Consider the following 18763-nt stretch of genomic DNA (forward strand, 5'->3'; position numbering starts at 1 on the left):
ATGGGCAGGTAACAAAGGGAAGGCATCTATAAATCAAAGTATTTGCCAAATACATCCATGGGAGCTGCAGGTGGGCGGGTCATAGCAAAATGGGCGAATGCTCTGCTGTAGGTTTCTGAGGCTATGTGACGACATCCTTGTCTTTTGGATTGGTGAAGCTGATGGTCTGCCAAGAATACTTTGTAAAGTTCCACAGTCCCAAGATGTCAACAGGTGTCAATCAAGGGGACTAAAAACAGGCCAAGATGGGCTGCAGCGTTTTAGCTCTCTGCAGTGTTGCGGTGCAGGCATTCGGCCCTGCAGACTCTGGAACACAGGCTCACAGATGCGGCTTTGCTCCGCCCACCCCTCCTGCAAAACCTCCTGGGTCTTCACAGTGCCCCCTGTTGGCCAAGCATCACAGTTCTTGAGACAGGGTTTCTCTGTAACCCTGGCTGTTCTGGAAATCACTCTGCAGACCAGACTGGCCTCAAACTCACAGAGATCCCCCTGTCTCTGCCTCCGTGATGGGATTAGCATGCTCCACAATGCTCAGCTAATATCTATAACCTCCTGTGGAATGGCTAGCTCTAATCTTAGGAAAGGTTGGTCTTTAATATCTAGGTTATTACGACTCTTTTTTTTTTTTCCCCCCCGGAGCTGGGGACCGAACTCAGGGCCTTGCGCTTGCTAGGCAAGCGCTCTACCACTGAGCTAAATCCCCAACCCCGGTTATTACGACTCTTAATGTTTCTGTGTTGACTTGATTTATTATCTTGGTATTATGCCACATTTTAGTTTGGAGAAGTAAATGAACAATTACATTACAGAGAAAAAATTGGATAATAATATAGTATTTTAAATTTTTAGAAACTGTCTTTTCTGTGTTGCAAATACTAACGACAGTGATAAACACGAGAGGTCAAACCTGCTAGAAATCAGTAGTTTAAGGCTCTGTCGGCAGAGCCAGATCTTACTTTGTAAAAGAGAAAGAGAGATAGGGCCTAATAGGACTCACAATGATCATTTCCTTTTTTGTAATAGAATATGAATACTATTAATCGATATTTTAAAAATCCTGGCTAGCTTTACCATAGTACAGCTTAAATACTCAAGACGTGTTGGCTCTTGGGATTGGAGAGATAGCTCAGTGGTTAAGATCATTTCTGCTCCTCCAGAGGACTCATGGGCTCAGTTCTCAGAACCCACATGGGAAGTGACAACTCCACAAACCCAGTTTCAGGGGAGCGGACGATCTATTCTGGCCTCTGGGTCTCATAAATGAGATAAAAAAGAAATAAAGCTTACAAACACAGCAAGACAAAGAAACAACTAATTTTAGCGTAGAGGGTCAGGGCTGGGGCTGATTCATCACCATTATTCTGCTTCAGTTGGTGTCTGAGTCTCTATAATAGGCAGTTCCAACAGACCGTGGGTCTCTTATCACCCAGGCTTTACCCTGAGGCTAGCCAGACATTTATTTATTTATTTATTTATTTTATTTTATTTTATTTTTTTATTTATTTTATTTTTTTATTTATTTATTTTTTTGGTATGTAGTCTTTTGTTTTCTCAGAGGAGGAATAGGTAAAGCCAGGGGACAGTGGGTGAGACTAGAAGGTTGACGATTGATTCCTTAGAATATATCTATGTGATGGTATTTTATTTTATGTTTATGAGTATTTTGCCTTCATATGTGTGCCCCAAATATGTTCCTGGTGCAGAAGGCATCAGATCCTCTGGAACTGGAGTTTTACACAGTTCTGAGCCACCTTGTGGGGCTGGGAACCGCCAGGATCACCTGGAAGAGCATCACGTTCTTCTGACAACTGAGCCATCGCTTCAGTCCCCATCTTTAGTCTTGCAACAACCTCTGAAAAAATTTTAAACAAATTCACCATTTGTTTTCAACATTTTCTTTTAACTTAAATGTAGTTGTAGAGGCTTTGCAAGTTTTTATTACATGTTTTATTCATTATAAGATCTTTTCTTTTTTTTTTTTTCTTTTTTTTTTTTTGGGTCTGGGGGCTGAACCCAGGGCCTTGCGCTCGCTAGGCAAGCGCTCTACCGCTGAGCTAAATTTTGTAGGTTACCAGTTATATTCTTTCTTTTTTTTTTTTTTTTTTTTTTTTTGGTTTTTTTTTTGGAGCTGGGATCGAACCCAGGCCTTGCACTTCCTAGGCAAGCGCTCTACCACTGAGCTACCACTGAGCTAAATCCCCAACCCCTCTTTCTTTTTTTTTTAAAGATGATTTTTTTTTTCCTTTTTTCTTTTTTTCGGAGCGGGGGACCGAACCCAGGGCCTCGCGCTTCCTAGGCAAGCGCTCTACCACTGAGCTAAATCCCCAACCCCTAAAGATGATTTAAAATGCCAGTTTAAGCAGGCTCCTTTTGTGTGGACTATGCCTCAATCCCAGTACTTGGGAGGCAGAGGCAGGAGGATCTTTATGAGTTGGAGGATATCACAGAAAAGCTCTCAGAAAAGAAACAGAATAAAAAATACATTACCTACAACTTCAAGTTAGTGTGAAAAGTAAATCAAATTTAGAGGTTTATAGCAGAGGGCCTAAGTTTGGTTCCCAACACTACACTGTGTCTTCTTTTATTTTTTCCTTCGGGGCTGGGAATCGAACCCAGGACCTGTGTTTCCTAGGCAAGCGCTCTACCACTGAGCCAAATCCCCGACCCCCACCACACTGTGTCTTACAACCACCCTTAACTCCAGTTCTGCTGGCTCCTGCAACTTAATTAATATACCGGAGTTAACTAGCTGGATTACCAAGTAATGTGTACTTCTAAACAGTTTGTATTAGATTAGATACGGGAGGAGCGTCAGGGCAAAAAGACACCCAACAAATTATTAGCCCAAACCCTAGCCAGAAACCAAATGCCTCCCGGGCTCAGAACAAACAGATGGATGACCTTCCAACAAGGGAGAGCCTGGCCTAGCAGGACTCCTCGCGTCCACCAGAGATGGTCCAGCATGTCCTTTTTAGCGCCGGGACTAAGGGCATGCTCCACCACTGCCCAGCTCACGTCTTTTCTTTTTTTTTTTTTTTTCAGAGCTGGGGACCGAACCCAGGGCTTTGCGCTTGCTAGGCAAGCTCTCTACCACTGAGCTAAATCCCCAACCCCGATATTTTCTTTCTGGTCTGGCAAGATGGCTCAGCAGGTGAGGGTGCTTGCCTATGAAAGCCTGGCAAACTGAGTTTGATTCCCAGAATTCATGGAAGAGAGAACTCACACCTCAAGATTATACAACCCTTCCCACCCCCAGCCCCAAAACAACAGAGAGGGCCAAGATGGCGTCTTTTCATACTCGTCTTTTGCTTCCCCTTAGGAAGGTGAAGCTGTTGAAGTGGATGAGGAGACGGCAGCCGTCCTGAGGAACTCTCGGTTTGCTCACGATTTTCTCTTCACACCTGTTGAGGCGTCCCTGTCGGCTCCCCAAACAAAGGTTTGTTGGACTTTCAGTTCCCTACTTCAGTCAGGCCCCTTGAAAGACCAAACTACAGGCCCGCCTAAGACAACAGTTTTCTTCGCAGTGGGCTATTTACCGCAACTCATTTCTAGAATATTTGTGTGGATAAATGATTTGGTTTTCTTTCGTAAATTCTTTTTATTTAAAGATTTAGTTTTGTTTTATGTGTATGGGTGTTTTCCCCAAATATATGTCTGTGTACTCTCTGCAGTGCCCACAGAAGCCAGCTGCCCGGGAACTGGTTTTACAGAGTTGCTCTGTGGGGTCTGAGAACTGAGCCCATAAATCCTCTGCAAGAGCAAAACTGACTTTTTTTTTTTTTTAAGATTTATTCATTTATTATATATGAGTACACTGTCGCTGTCTCCAGACACACCAGAAGAGGGCATCAGATCCCATGACAGATGGTTGTGAGCCACCATGTGGTTGCTGGGAATTGAACTCAGGACCTCTGGAAGAGTAGTCAGGTGCTCTTAACCACTGAGCCATCTCTCCAGCCCCAAAACTGACTCTTAACACCAAGAGCCAACATTTCTTTTTTTTTTATTGTGTATTTATCTTATGTATATGAGCACACCGTGGCTGTCTCCAGACACACCAGAAGAGGGCATTGGATCCCATCACAGATGGTTGTGAGCCACCATGTGGTTGCTGGGAATTGAACTCAGGACCTCTGGAAGAGCAGTCAGTGCTCTTAACCCCTGAGCCATCTCTCCAGCCCCAACATTTCTTGAGTGTTTAAGCTATCTTATAGTGAAGTTAGCCAAGATTTTAAAAATGTTAATGAAACCAAATGTCATTGAGTTATACATTTCTAAATGTATAACTTAAAATGCAGAGGGGACAATGGCTCAGCAGGTAAAGGTGCTTGCTGTCAAAGTTGAAGACCCGAGTTTAATCCCCGAACACCATATGATGGAGAGAGAGAACCAACTTCCACAGCTGCTCTCTAACCTCTGCACGTGCACTGTGACATGCATCCCAACCTACGCGCGCGTGTGCGCACACACACGCGCACACACACACGCACACACACGCGCACACACATAAATGAATGATAAGTAAATGAAATGTTAAAACCCATTCTTAGTGCTAGACAGATGGCTCAGCGACGGCTGCGCTTCAGAGGACACAGGTTCAAGTCCCAGCACCCACATGGCAGCTCTTAAGTCCAATCCCAGGGGAATTGGATGCCCTCTTCTAGCCTCTGAAGGGACCAAGCACAAATGTGGTGCAGACATATGTGTAGACAAAGCACTCATAGAAATAAAATAAAATAATAAATAAAAAGCCTTTTTACATTTAAAAATGTTAAAGTAATAAGAATGATATTAATTTTATCTTAGCTTTGGTATTTTTATCTTAGCTTATGGTAACATATGGAAACATAAGGAAACGTAGTCAGTTTAAAATGTTCACCTGGGGTTAGGATTTGTTTTGAGACAAGGTTTTGTTTTATTGCCCACACGGGTCTTGAACTCCTGGATTCAAGTATTGCTCCCCACTCATTCTCAATCACTAGAATTATGAGTGTGTGGTACCGAGTCCAGCATGTAAGGCATTTTTGTGGCAACTCTTAACCTGTTTTATATTTGGGACCCTTTTGAAAGCTTTCTTTTGATAATTCTTGTTTTTTTTGTTCCCCACCCCCAGAGTTGAAGACTGAACACAGGGCCTTGTGCTTGCTAGGCAAACACTTTACCACTGAGCTAAATCCCCAAACCCCTGAAAACTTACATACACATATGTGTGTGTGTGTGTGTAAATATATTTATATATACATATATATACATATACACACACACACATATATATATATATATATATATATATATATATATATATATATGTGTGTATATATATATATATATATATTTGTAGAAGGCTTATAGATCCCTTCAGTTAATTCACAGATATTCCAAAAACTCAAAAGGTTATTACTGACGTGTTAGGAATTAGGGGACAACAATTGAGAGATGGCTTGGTGGGTAAGAGCACTGGCCCCTCTTCCAGGGTTTGATTCCCAGCACCCTCATGGCAGCTACCAATCATCTAAAGCTTGATAATCTATTCTGGCCTGTGTCTGAGGCAAAACACCCACACACATAAAATAAAAAGAAATAAAGCTTACAAACAAAGAAACAACTAATTTTAGCTTAAAGGGTCAGGGCTGGGGCTGATTCATCATCACCATTCTGCTTCAGTTTGTGTCTGAGTCTCTGCAATGGGCAGTTCCAACAGACCGTGGGTCTCTTATCACCCAAGCTTTACCCCGAGACTAGCCAGCTCTCTCGGAGGCAGATTGGGTAAGGCCAGGGGAGGGTGGGTGAGAATAGAGGGTTGATAATTGACTCCTTCGGTTGTCCAGCCATCAAGACTCCTCCCCATTGAGCAGCTGTTTCCCAGTTTCCCCACTGACTGGCTCTTACCAGCGGCTGGTGGTCTGGACTCCACAGTTCCCCCTCTTTTGGAGATTTCACATGAAATCTATATGTACATGGCCATTTGTATCTGACCTTTCCCCTGTGTTTCCAAAGCTGCGTCACTGAGCATGCTCCGCTGTCTCACTCCTATTGGAGCACGGCTGCATTGGTTCATCTGTCCATCACTTGATGGCTGTTGTCCTGCTTCTTGTAGATTATAAACTGTACTATTAGGAACACAAATATGCAAATACTCATTTGACTTTCTGCTTTCAAAGATTTTGCATCTGTACTGAAGAATCTCTCTCTCTCTCTCTCTCTCTCTCTCTCTCTCTCTCTCTCGCATTTCTAACTTTTGGTGGCTTTGATATTATTTACTTTTGAGACAGGGTCTCACTGTGTAGTCTTGGCCAGCCTGGAAGTCAATATGTAGACCAGGTTGGCCTTGAACTCACGGAGCTCCACTTGTCCCGTCCTGAGATAGGGTACCATTTTTGGCCATATCCCCAGCTTGTGAAGAACCACCCTGTCTTCCACAGAAGCTGCACCACTTTGTATCCCTAGTACTGTCACCACAGCACAATAGTCCTGTTGTCGGTCACCACACATGCCAAGAGGGACAGAATGTAATCTCTAAGCTGTGCCTATACAGAAAGCAGGTGATCCAAGATGGCCGTGGACCAATACTCTAAAAACTGCCTTCCCTTACCTACAGCCTGCAGGCTTTAGCAGACCCAGGGGGACAAAGGCCATCAGTTCCCAGTGTGTTCTTGCCCCTCTTGTCAGGTGGCCAGCCTTGTCCCTGGGATCTATGACGTCAGGGCCTCTGTCCTTATCATCTCTTACCCTCTCCCCTTGTTCTCTGAACATCTGGGCCAAGTCTAAGTCAGTGTCTCCCTTTATCATCCTGGTCTGCTCAGGGCCATGTGGAGGATGAACAAACAAGCCAGTAACATGGTGTAGCTGTTAAGCTAGCAAGAACATGTCCATGCAGACTCCTTTTTATTATACGAGGTACAAATGTACCCTCGGAATGCAGACTACGAAAGCCTGTGCACCAGCGGGCAGTTGTGCTAAGAACGATTTTTTTTTTAAATTCTTTTTTTCAGAGCTGGGGACTGAACCCAGGGCCTTGCACTTGCTAGGCAAGCGCTCTACCACTGAGCTAAATCCCCAACCCCAAGAACGATTTTTTTTTTAAAAATATTTTATTTATTTATTATATATATGTATATATATATAATATGTATGTATTATATATATATATTATACTGTAGCTGCCTTCAGACACTCCAGAAGAGAGCATCAGATCTCATTGCAGATGGTTGTGAGCCACCATGTGGTTGCTGGGATTTGAACTCAGGACCTCGGGAAGAGCAGTCGGTGCTCTTAACCGCTGAGCCATCTCTCCAGCCCAAGAACGATTTTTTTAAAGATTTATTTATTTTATTTATATATTAGTACACTGTAGTTCTCTTCAGACACTTCAGAAGAGAGCATCCCATTACAGATGGTTGTGAGCCACCATGTGGTTGCTGGGAATTGAACTCAGGACCTCTGGGAGAACAGTCAGTGCTCTAACCGCTGAGCCATCTCTCCAGCCCCCCGCATTCTGAATTTTTAAAGCAGTGGTATTTTATTACATTTTTATTTATTGTATGTGTACACGTTGAGGTCAGAGAACAATCTCTAGGTCTTGGTTCGCTCACCCTCTTCAGGGTTCTTCTTTTTGTTTGTTTTTCTTTTTTCAGGACAGGGTTTCTATGTATAAGCTTGGCTAACCTGAAACTTGTTTTGGAGACCAGGCTGGCCTTGAATTCACATCCACCTGCCTCTGCCTCCCCAGTGCTGGGATTAGAGGCGTGCGCCACTGCCACCCAGCTTTCCTTTTCTTTTTTTTTTTTAAGATTTATTTATTTATTTTATGTACAGAATTCTGCCTGCATATGTGACTGCAGGCCAGAAGAGGGCACCAGATCTCATTACAGATGGTTGTGAGCCACCATGTAGTTGCTGGGAATTGAACTCATGACCTCTGGAAGAGCAGTCAGTGCTCTTAACTGCTGAGCCATCTCTCCAGCCCGCCACCCAGCTTTCTTTTCAGGATTTTATAATTTTTCTTCTAGGTGCCCTTTTTTACTCTGGTCTCAGAAACGATCTTTCTCTAAACATTTTCACTTTTCTGTTGTTCCTACGTAACTGTAGTTTACACACTGAGCATACATGGATGTGCAGGTAAACTTTGGAGAATTTCCCCTCACAGACTTTAAAAGAGTTGAGTTTATCAGTGACCGGCTGTGAGACCACCCAGTCCTCATGTCTGAGGACTGTCTGAGGTGCTGAGGGAGACACAGACAGATCCAGGTCTGCACACAGTACAGACGGACTTACTGACAGATGCCTAGTTCTAGGCAGCAGCCATACTGGTTGGAGCCTCAAACCATGGACCAGAAAGAGGGGCAAGACCTAAGTGACTGTATTCTAGCTAGAATGTATCTGTTTCTCTCAGAGATTCGGCAGGTTGCTGCTGCATTCCTGGGGCTGGCTCTGCAGCGCCCTGCTCAGCACTGCTTCAATGGTCCTTACCTGCAGTGCTGTGCTTAGTACTGTTTTAATGGTCCTTACCTGCAGTGCTGTGCTTAGTACTGTTTTAATGGTCCTTACCTGCAGTGCTGTGCTCAGTACTGTTTTAATGGTCCTTTCCTGCAATGCTGTGCTCAGTACTGCTCTAATAGTCCTTTCCTGCAATGCTGTGCTCAGTACTGCTCTAATGGCCCTGACCTGCAGTGTTGTGTTCAGTACTGCTCTAATGGTCCTGACCTGCAGTGCTGTGCTCAGTACTGCTCTAAGGGTCCTTACCTGCAGTGCTATGCTCAGTACTGCTCTAATGGTCCTGACCTACAGTGCTGTGCTCAGTACTGCTCTAAGGGTCCTGACTTGCAGTGCTGTGCTCAGTACTACTCTAAGGATCCTTACCTGCTATCTTTTATTGGAAAACTGTAGCACATCATCAGAATTTTTTTTTTTTTTTTGGTGTTTTTCTCTATGGAGTCCCAACAAGTGTAGGTCAACTATGCAATGTAAGGTGGACCAATATATGTGTGTTGTTAGCAAAGAATCTTTTACCATGTGTCTTTTTTTTTTTTTTTTTTTTTTTGGTTCTTTTTTTCAGAGCTGGGGACCGAACCCAGGGCCTTGCACTTCCTAGGCAAGCGCTCTACCACTGAGCTAAATCCCCAACCCCACCATGTGTCTTTTTATGTGTTTGCTTTAGCAACATTTTTTCCCTTGCGTCTGTTCTAGTGAAATGGTTTTTATGAGTTTGCCTAAGTCTTTTTCCTGAATCTACTTTAGGAAAACACTTCTTTACATGTTTGCCGCAGCAAAACATCATCTATTTTCTAATGAACCCTTAAGTCTTCATTTTATATCTCTTTCTGTTTAAGAATTGTCTTTTTCTCTAACATTAACAATCTATATATAATAGAAAGAATTATAAGAACCATCATAGTTTTAATAAGTGACTTATGTACAATATAGTCAAATATTAGTCAAGTAACAAAATAACTTAAATCTATCAATATACAATAGTTAAAGAAAACAATTATCAATAAATAACAAAAAGACTTAAATCTCTATTAATATAGAATAACTAAACAAGAATTTAAATCTCAATTCATATATAATAATTAAACAAAACCCTTAAATTGTTATTAGTATAGAATAATTAAACAAAAAACCCTTATATTTCTATCAATATGGAATATAATTAAACAAAACGGCCAACCACCCTAGATGATAACAACCATAACACATCAAGTGACCAACGACCAAGTGTGGCAGAGGAAGGCGTAAGAGATAGAAAGTAACACAAGGAATGCTGGGTAAAGGTCAGCTTTAGAAAAAACCTTAACGGAGATTCCTAATAGTGGCTACAGTTCATGGTCTAGCGGGATTACTATGGACAAGTTGGAAAAGCTGGAGACACCTTACACTGTAGCAAGAAGTAGCCAGTTCCCCAGGTGGCACAGGCCACTGGAAGCTGCCGCATTGTCCCCTGTCTCTGCGTTTATTTATTATTTATTTTGAATTATTTTTCATTTTCCTTTTTGAAGCAGGGGCTTGCCATGTAGCCCAATCCTGTCTGGAACTTGCCATCCTCGGGCCTCCACTGGGCCAAGCGTGAGATTACAGGCCTGAGTTCTTGGATTTAACGCATACCGTGAACGAATAACAGGGCGGCCTGTCTCTGTACCAACTCTGTGGAATCTATGCGCACAGCTTGGGTGTGGATGGTCTCTGAGACAGGACTCCGAGGCCCCAAGCACTCACAAGGATCAGATGTGGCAGGGAGAGGTAGTCTAAATTACTCACGTTCTCCAGGGACTTTGGCCTAGCCAGGTGGGCCTCATTATTCTAATGAGCTGCTCTCTCTGCACCATGTCCTGGGAAGCTAATGCTCTGGGTCCTATCATTCTGGCACGGGTTCTGAAGGCCTTGCCGGTCTCCCTCAGAGGATGGACTTGGTGAAGCCAGTGGGTGCTTGCCTCGCTTACCGCTATGCCGTGCCATCCACCATGTGTGTTCTCTGTGTCCAGTCATCGGTACACTTGATGGGCGTCCCATGCTAGCAGACATAGCACCCAGAATTTTGTCCCTCAGCTGCCCTGGTTTTCTCCTGTCGGAGAAGTCAGGTGACGTCTGTGGCAGGTTGTGCCGCAGCGCAGACGCTTCGGTTTCACCGTGACCCAACTGCGTACCCCACATTTCCGGTGTAAGTTAAACCCCATCCCACACTGTACCCAGCTGAGGGGAGGCAGCTCTGGAAGTCACTGGGCTCCATACTTCCCGCTGCCTAGAAACAGCGGGGGTCGGCCCTCCGAGGGCTTTCTAGTAGGGCGCTTTGCACGGTGACCAGCGAGGACTCCGTCTCCCCTCCACTTATGTGCATTGTACATGGTGTGGTGCTGATGTCTAAAGAAGTCTGTCCAGTTTCAGCTCCCTCCACAGTTTAGGACAGGTGCCTCTTGTTCTTGCCAGAGAGAGTCCAGCTCATGCTGTCTGTCGGAGTGACGTCTAGTTGCTTTAGCAAACCTGGTAGGGGGGTGCCTAGAGTCTGCACCTTGATTATCCCTACGCATGTCTGTGTGTTGATTCCTATGTAAGAGGCTTGTGGTTCATCTCCTACTCTGCCTGGAAACAAATGGGTCCTATCTGATCTGGCCACTCCTAGGAACCTCGTGGGTGGCCTGGGGCCTTGGATCTTGCTGGAGTTGATGACCTATCCTCTCCTATCTAGAAAGAGATAACACCTTCGTTGTCCTGTGTTCTGAGACTATAAGCTTCCTCTTTTCCCAGGTTATTATTACGAGAATGGGAGCAGATAATATCGGCTTGGAATGGGGGCCTAAGTCACCGCTCTGTGACAGGTAGAATCAAATGAAGGCAAGGTGGACGGTCTCATGAGTCTAGTGTCACAGGATTGCTGTGAGAACAGAGAGAGCACAGAGCCAAGGGGGGGGGTGCCTCTTTCCCTGATCCCTGGCAATGTAGGCGCCTCAGCATAGATACTAGTTCTTACCGTATTTAACGCCCTATAATGCACCGACATTCTCCAAGTTGTGTGGGCCTTGTTGGAGGCAGTGTGGGACAAGAGGTCTCTGCTCTCAGCAGGCCATCTCTGTTGTCTACTGCTCTCCATCTAGGGGCAGAAGGATGGACAGGGTCCCACTTGCTTCCCCTCTCAGTACCTCCTTAGCTACCTGAATCTTGATACCATCCCCCACCCAACCCCCGCCCGCCAGGAGTCTGCATGCCTTTCCTAATAAAATAGCCACCACCCCTTAGTACCCTGCAGGATGGGGGAGCCTCTCAGAAGTCAGTACATCACTGACTACTCTGGTGACAGTGCCCTATAAACTTCAGTGCGTCCCAAACCCTAGAGGACAGGCTGGGTTGCCTTAGAGATTTGTACTTTCGGTACCCATGCATCAGAGCAATGGTTTTTGTTTTGTTTGTCTTTGAGAACTAATTAAACAGTCGGCTCCACGTGAGGCTCAGCTCGCCTACTATGTTCCTCGCTTTGAGGCATCTCCAGCCCCGCCCCCTAGTCCCAGGTACTTGAGGATCCTTCTTGCTTTGGCAGTAACGCTTGATCGTAGAACTTGCAGCCCTCTGCGGAAACGCCCTTCCTCTTCTTCAGGTTCAAAGTCCTCTCAAAGTCTGGCAAGGCTCCTCCAGTGTCTGTCTCTTCCTTAGGAGCTGCCTTGTTATCGTAACTCAACCTCCATTTCTTATCTCTGTCCCTTTGATTTGCCCTGCTTCCCTATCGGACTTGGTGACAAACCACCCCCTGTCTTCAGGCTGTCCCCAGTTGACAATAACAGCCATCCCAGAAATGTCCTGTCAGATGAGAAGAACAAGAACCAGGCTGTTCTCCAGGACTGGGGTTTTCGACAGCCTGTTTTCTGTTCTGTCTGCAAACCCATCTTCACTGGGTCCCTGAGACACTGGGCGTAGGTGGTTTGTGGCTGCTTGGCTCCTGCAGCATCCTGGGCTTCCTCTGTGCATTTCAGGGTGCTTTTGTCCTGTCAGGCTCCCCCTGATTCAGCCACGCTTCTCTCATGCCCACGGTGATCCATTCTGTAGTACAATGATTTCTTTGGTTGTGGTGGGCGCTGTATAGGTGCTGCCTAACAGCCTGATGAGTTGGCACAATTCCTCATTTTCTCAGTGTTATTTCCCACCAGAGAGATGCCATACCGGCCATGTTCTAGGCTCTCACTTATCAGAGTCACCATGGCAGTGCCTGCAGGATCCATGGATTCTACAGTATCAAGGGAGTGGGCAGCCCTCCCACACTGATACATGTTGTGCCTCTCCCTGGATGCTTGACTCCTATAAGGTCAAGGAAAAAGCAAGGCTCATAGGCAAAGAGCCCCCGACCTCCACCAGCAGCCTTAGTTTCCCTCTCAGGCCTCTTTTGCCAGTGTTCTAACCTGCATCCCACTCAACTGTGAGATAACACCTTGGGATCCTTTCTTATCCCACTCTTCGCCCCTAACCCACCCAGCGGCAAGCAGGACGCACTTGGCATCTTGTTTCCCCGCTTTGGAAGTAAGGTTAGAGGCTGAGAGAGGGGTAGAGACACACGATCTCTTAAGTCGTAGTTCTTCCAGTTCTGTTGGCAGCCAGCTCGGCATCAGGAGGAAACAGCTGTGTGACCTAGAAATGCAGCCTCGAGTTCTGCAGGCACAGACGCGTATCAGTTTTATGGAAGATACGGAAGGTGATAAACCCCGGGGTTCAGAGAGCGTGGGTGATTGTGTGCGTTTGTCCTCCGTCAGCTGCCTCCATGGATGGTGGATGTTGCCAATTTGCTCCAAATTGGCTGATGAAAGCCTTGAGACCATCACCTCCCCCTCCTCTTTTCTCCACCTTCTCCTCTTCCTCCTCCCCTTCCCCATCTCCCCCCCAGTCCATTCGGTCTGGAGACCGAACTCATCATGTTGTGCATACAAGGTAAGCACACTCCCATTGAGCTAGGCCTCTAGCCTTCTTTGTCCTCTTTATAATCCGACCAAGCTAAGTTTTGCTAAGTTTTGCTACAACAGGAGTTACATTATTGCCAGGTGTGAGGGCATGCAGGAGAGAGAGATGGAGGCCGGAGGATAGGAGTCCAAGGCCGTTCTCAGTTACATGTGGAGGCCAGCCAGGAGTACAGAACACCCTGTATCAAATCAAGTCAGTCAACGAGTTACATTGTTAAAACATGGCAGCATCCGTAGTGATGCAAGTGGGACGGTGCAGGGATGTCTAGAGATGTCTCCTTGCAGCCAGTGGTGGCAGTTATGGGGGCCATGACCTGAGCGACAGGTGGAATAGTTTAGAAGCGCTGAGTTTTATGGAGCAGTCATCTGTTTAAGATGCTGTGTGGTCCTCACAGTGACCTTTGTGACCCTCAACCTATAGATGAAGAAGCTGAGGTGTAGGGAGATGGCAGGACAGTGGATTAGAACTCACACCTGCTTCTGGAGTGGGCAGGCTAAGCAGCACGCTGCACCCCTGCGAAGAATGCTTGTTTAGGCTCCTCCCCTTCCATCCCATCCTAGCCCTTCAGGACTAGAAATGCACATTTGGCATGTGAGTGTGTATGCGTGTGCATGTGTGTATGTGCGCGCACACGCAGGCGCACATGCAGAGGCTACAGGTAAATGCCTAGTGTCTACTTCTATCACTCTCCATCCCATATATTTTTAAATTTTTTATTTTATGTGCATTGGTGTTTTGCCTGCATGTATGTGTGTGTGAGGGTGTCTGTCAGGTCTTGCTTGAAGTAGCAGACAGTTGTGAGCTTTCATGTGGGTGCTGGGAATTGAACCCCGGTCCTCTGGAAGAGGAGCCAACTCTATCTATCTATCTATCTATCTATCTATCTATCTATCTATCTATCTATCTATCCATCCATCTATCTATTATCTATCTATCTATCTATCTATCTAGGGTCAGGCACTGAACTTACAGGTCACTGTCTCAGCTCGACTGGATGACCAGCGAGCTCCAGGAAGTCTCCGGTCTCTACCGTCCCCAGTGATGGAGTCACAGCAGTGTGCAGCCATGTCTGGCTTTTGATGTAGATGCTGATAGCTGAACTCAGGCCCTCATGCTTGTGCGGTGAGCACCCACTGAGCCGTCTCCTAGAGTGACGGCAGCATCGAACACAGGTTCTAGCCTGCTTGACCCGGAGTCCAGGCCCAGGGTGACCTTTTGACATTGGGAAGGTGGAAATGGGCTGGACAGTTGGCTCAGTGGTTAAGAGCACTTGTCTCTCTTGCAGAGGACCCAGGTTTGGTTCCCAGCACCCACATGGCTGCTTACAACCATCCGTAACTCCGGTTCTGGGGGACTCAGCCTCCTCTTCCGGCCTCCAGAGGCACTGCACACCCGTGGCACCCAGACATTCATTTAAGAAAAACACCCATACATGTGAAATAAAAATAAATAAATCTCCAACAAAGAAGGAAGGCAGGGACCGAGGGCAAGCGAGAGCATAGCCCCCATCAAACGAGCCTGCAGTCTCTCGAATGCAGTGACCTGACAGGCTCCTGTTGGAATGTCCATCGGTGACAGCAGGATGTCAGGTGACTTGTTCATGCCCCGGGTTTCCTGTCTTTGGCCCCAGTTGGCCCCTGGTCCGCTGGTGTCACCGTAAGAAGCAGCTCGTTTAGCCGTAAAAGGAGGAAAACGGAAGGCAGCTGTTTCTCCTGAGCCAATTGCACTCTGTGCTCTAAGGTCGGGTACTGGTGATGGCCATCTCTAATCTGGACATCAACAGCTGGGCTTCACACTCTTGCCTCATGCACATATGTCTGGAGGATTAGGCACAGGACAGGGCGTTTTAGCGTTTCAGGATTTTGGTTCCAAAGGTAAAAGGCACGTGCTCATGAGAAGCTCACAACAGAATCAGTTGGGTGAAATCGACTCCCCTGGCCCAGCAGAAACGACTTTAAAGCAGGCTATGGTAGCTTCAGCACTTAAGAAGCTGAGGCAGGAGGATCACCAAGAGTTCCAGGCCAACCCAGTGTAAGACTCTCTCAAAACAACAATAAAAGCCACTTTGGGGCTAGAGGTCTTGTTCAGCCAGTAAAGCTCTTACCTGCATGCGTAGTGCTCAGGTTTAGTCCCCAGTACAACATAAATTGGGGTGTGTGGGGTGCTGATCACACACACACACACACACACACACACACACACACACACACACACACACCCTCAACCGTCTCTTAGTCTCTTAGTATCATAGTGAGTTGGCGGCCAGCCTGGGCTACATGGAACCCTGTCTCAAAAACAAACAGAAATTAGTGCCCCCCATTTCTTGGACAAAGTAGAGGTTACCCTGGGAGAGTGATAATCTAATTTGAGCTTCCAAAACATAGGGTCATCTTTTGTTTCTTAGCTTGTAGCCCAGGCTGGCCTCCAACTCACATTGCAGTCAAAGATGACCAAAAGTCCAGATCCTTATGCCTCCTTTACATCACTGGTGTGTGTGTGTGTGTGTGTGTGTGTGTGTGTGTGTGTGCAGATTTATCTTAAAAGGTGATTTGTACCCTAGAGCATCAGTGCTCCTCCGAGGGCTGGATAGCACTGTAACATTGTATCTCCCTCCTTGGTAAATCAGCCCAAATCAAACATGCAAACCCGTCTGTACTTTCACTCCGGTTTGTCTTTTGACAGGTTATGATCAGAGATCCATTCAAGCTTGCAGAGGAATCTGACAAGAGGAAGCCGAGATGTGCACCGGAAGGCGCTGGAGGCTGCTGTGGCAAAAGGAAAAGCTGCTAGACCTAGGGCCAGCGTAGAGCCCACCGAGCATGAGGGGGTGGCTGAAGGGCAGTCACAAAGTCTTCTGAGCCTGCTCTTCACCAGAGCACAGATTATGGGAAGATGGCAAAGCCACTGCTAAGAAAAAGAGTGATTTTTAGAGGGTGTTAATTTAAGGTTCACAGCAAACTTTTTCTATTTCACTATTTCAGAGTTCTGGCGCCACCTGGTGGTCAGAAGTAGAACTTGTGCGCCTAAGGTTTACAAAGATCCAAAGGCATCAACCTTGTGAGAATATCTTCCTTCTAGCCTACCACAGGACACCTCTGGGTTTTTCTCTGTGGTTATTCAGGAAGCACAGTACTTACTGAATTTGTGCTGACTATGACAAAAGGTTGCCAATTCAAATTTGGTAGGAGTACTCTTTAGGTCGCTGTCTTCTAACTTTTTTTTCCTGTAAATGAATGAAAATGAAAACAAATGAAAAATAAATTTGACTTCATCCTGATAGTTGATGCCACAATGGACGTCTGTAATCTGTCTTTATGAGTGCTCTGTCTTCAGACACACCAGAGGAGGGACCCAGATCCCATTACAGATGGCTGTGAACCACCATGTGGCAGCCGGAAATTGAACTCAGGACCTCTGGAAGAGCAGTCGGTGCTCTTAACCGCTGAGCCACGTCTCCGGGCCCCTGTCATCTGTCTTAAGTGATGTTTTTGGAAAAAGGAGAGCTAAGACATACACAGAGATTTCTCTCCCCTTGTAAGGTGCTCTCATTAAACTCATAGGGAAATGCTGGGTTCCCTTCTAGGTCCCATATTAAAGAAGTTCTGAGGATTAAAGGCAGGACCAATGATAAGAAGTTGAAGTGACACAGATCCTTATTAGGAGCTGATAAATCAGACTTAAAGCCCAGGGCCGGGGCACAGCTCAGCTGGTAGAAAACTTGCCTGGTGTTCTCTGTAGGAAGCTCTGGGTTCGCGCTCCAATACCGGGTGAAACCAGGAGAGGCAGCACACACCTCAGGTCCCAGCACTCAGGAGGTAGCTACACAGAGAGTTTGAGGGCAGCCTGAGTACCTGAGACCCTGCCTCAAAGACAAGTAAGAACAGCCTTGAACAATGGAGGACTTGATAAGAAAATCTTGATTGTTCTGAGATCCTGGTTAAAAAGAGCTTGGGCAGTAGGGGAAGAGGTGGGGTTAGCAATGGTCCAAGAAGTTTTCAACTGGGAATTTGAGAATGTTTAGGCCTATAGAACACTGGGATGAATTCAAAGGGCAGATCCATCTTTTTAAAAAGAGATAGGTCCCCAACGGAACATTCCAGAATTCTGAGTGTCCTCATCCCTGACTTTGACAGACAGTTTTGTTCCTCCTTGTTTGTCCCAGGAACCTTGATTCTTCTCAGGCCGCCGGCTGTAGAGTTGCTTATGTGCCCAGTTATAACTCACCACAGTGTGAGACTGGCCTGGTTGAGCACGCTGCAGGCTCCCCGAGCACAGGATAGCCCTTTCTGAGGGACATGATAGAGGAAAGGTGAGCCAACCACTCTGTTGATTAGACTCATCTGCCATTTCTTTATTTTTATATAAATTAATATATTTGTTGCAGGCTAGGGACATCCAAAAGGGCAGCTGCTCCTGAGGTTGTGAGCCACCTGACGTGAGTGCGGGGAACCAAACTCAGATCCTTTGCAAGAGCAGCAAGCACTCTGAACTGCTGAGGCGTCTCTGCAGCCCACCATCTTAATTAAAAAAGGGTATGTGTTTGTATGTATGTATGTATGTATGTATGTATGTATGTATGTATGTATGTGTGTTTGTATGTATGTTTGTATGTATGCATATATGTATTCATGCATGCATGTTTGTACGCATGTATGTTTGTGTTTATATGCATGTATGTATGTTTGTATGTATGTATGCATGTATATTTGCATGTGTGTATGTGTATGTATGTTTGTATGTATGCATATATGTATTCATGCATGCATGTTTGTACGCATGTATGTTTGTGTTTATATGCATGTATGTATGTTTGTATGTATGTATGCATGTATATTTGCATGTGTGTATGTGTATGTGTATGTATGTTTATATGTATGCATATGTGTATTCATGCATGCATGTTTGTATGTATGCATGTATGTTTGTGTTTATATGAATGCATGTTTGTATGTATGCATGCATGTATGTTTGTATGTTTGCATGTGTATGTGTATGTATGTGTGCATGTGCATGTATTATGTATGTTTGCATGCATGCATGCATGTATGTATGTATGTTTACTCATGTGCATATGCAATACACATGGGTACTTGTCGAAGTCAAAGGAGGATGTCCTTTTCTGCTGCTCTATCCCCTTAAGACAGTGTCTCACTGAGCCTAAAGCTTGCTGTTTTGACAAGGATGACTGGCCAGCAGCTACAGGTTTCCACCCACTAGTGTTGGAGCTGTAGAAACTTGAGAGCTGTGCCCAGGTTTCATGCGAGTACTGGAGATTCGAACCCAGAACCTCATGTTCAGGCAGCAAGTGCCTTACACGCTGAGCCATCTT

At 45.7% G+C, this 18763-nt stretch overlaps 1 protein-coding gene across 1 annotated transcript in view; it reads left to right on the forward strand.

Annotated features, from left to right (window-relative positions):
* As3mt (arsenite methyltransferase) overlaps positions 1-16469 on the forward strand; it is a gene marked incomplete at its 5' end in the record, with an annotated part of 31402 nt that extends 14933 nt beyond the window's left edge. Inside the window, 2 exons of the mRNA XM_032892138.1 lie at positions 3320-3436; positions 16117-16469. Coding sequence (XP_032748029.1) covers positions 3320-3436; positions 16117-16224 — 225 coding nt within the window. The remainder of the gene's footprint in view (positions 1-3319; positions 3437-16116) is intronic.
* Positions 16470-18763: the final 2294 nt, after the last annotated feature.

Source organism: Rattus rattus, chromosome 2 (assembly GCF_011064425.1).
Source record: "Rattus rattus isolate New Zealand chromosome 2, Rrattus_CSIRO_v1, whole genome shotgun sequence".
In the NCBI taxonomy this organism is placed as follows: Eukaryota; Metazoa; Chordata; class Mammalia; order Rodentia; family Muridae; genus Rattus; species Rattus rattus.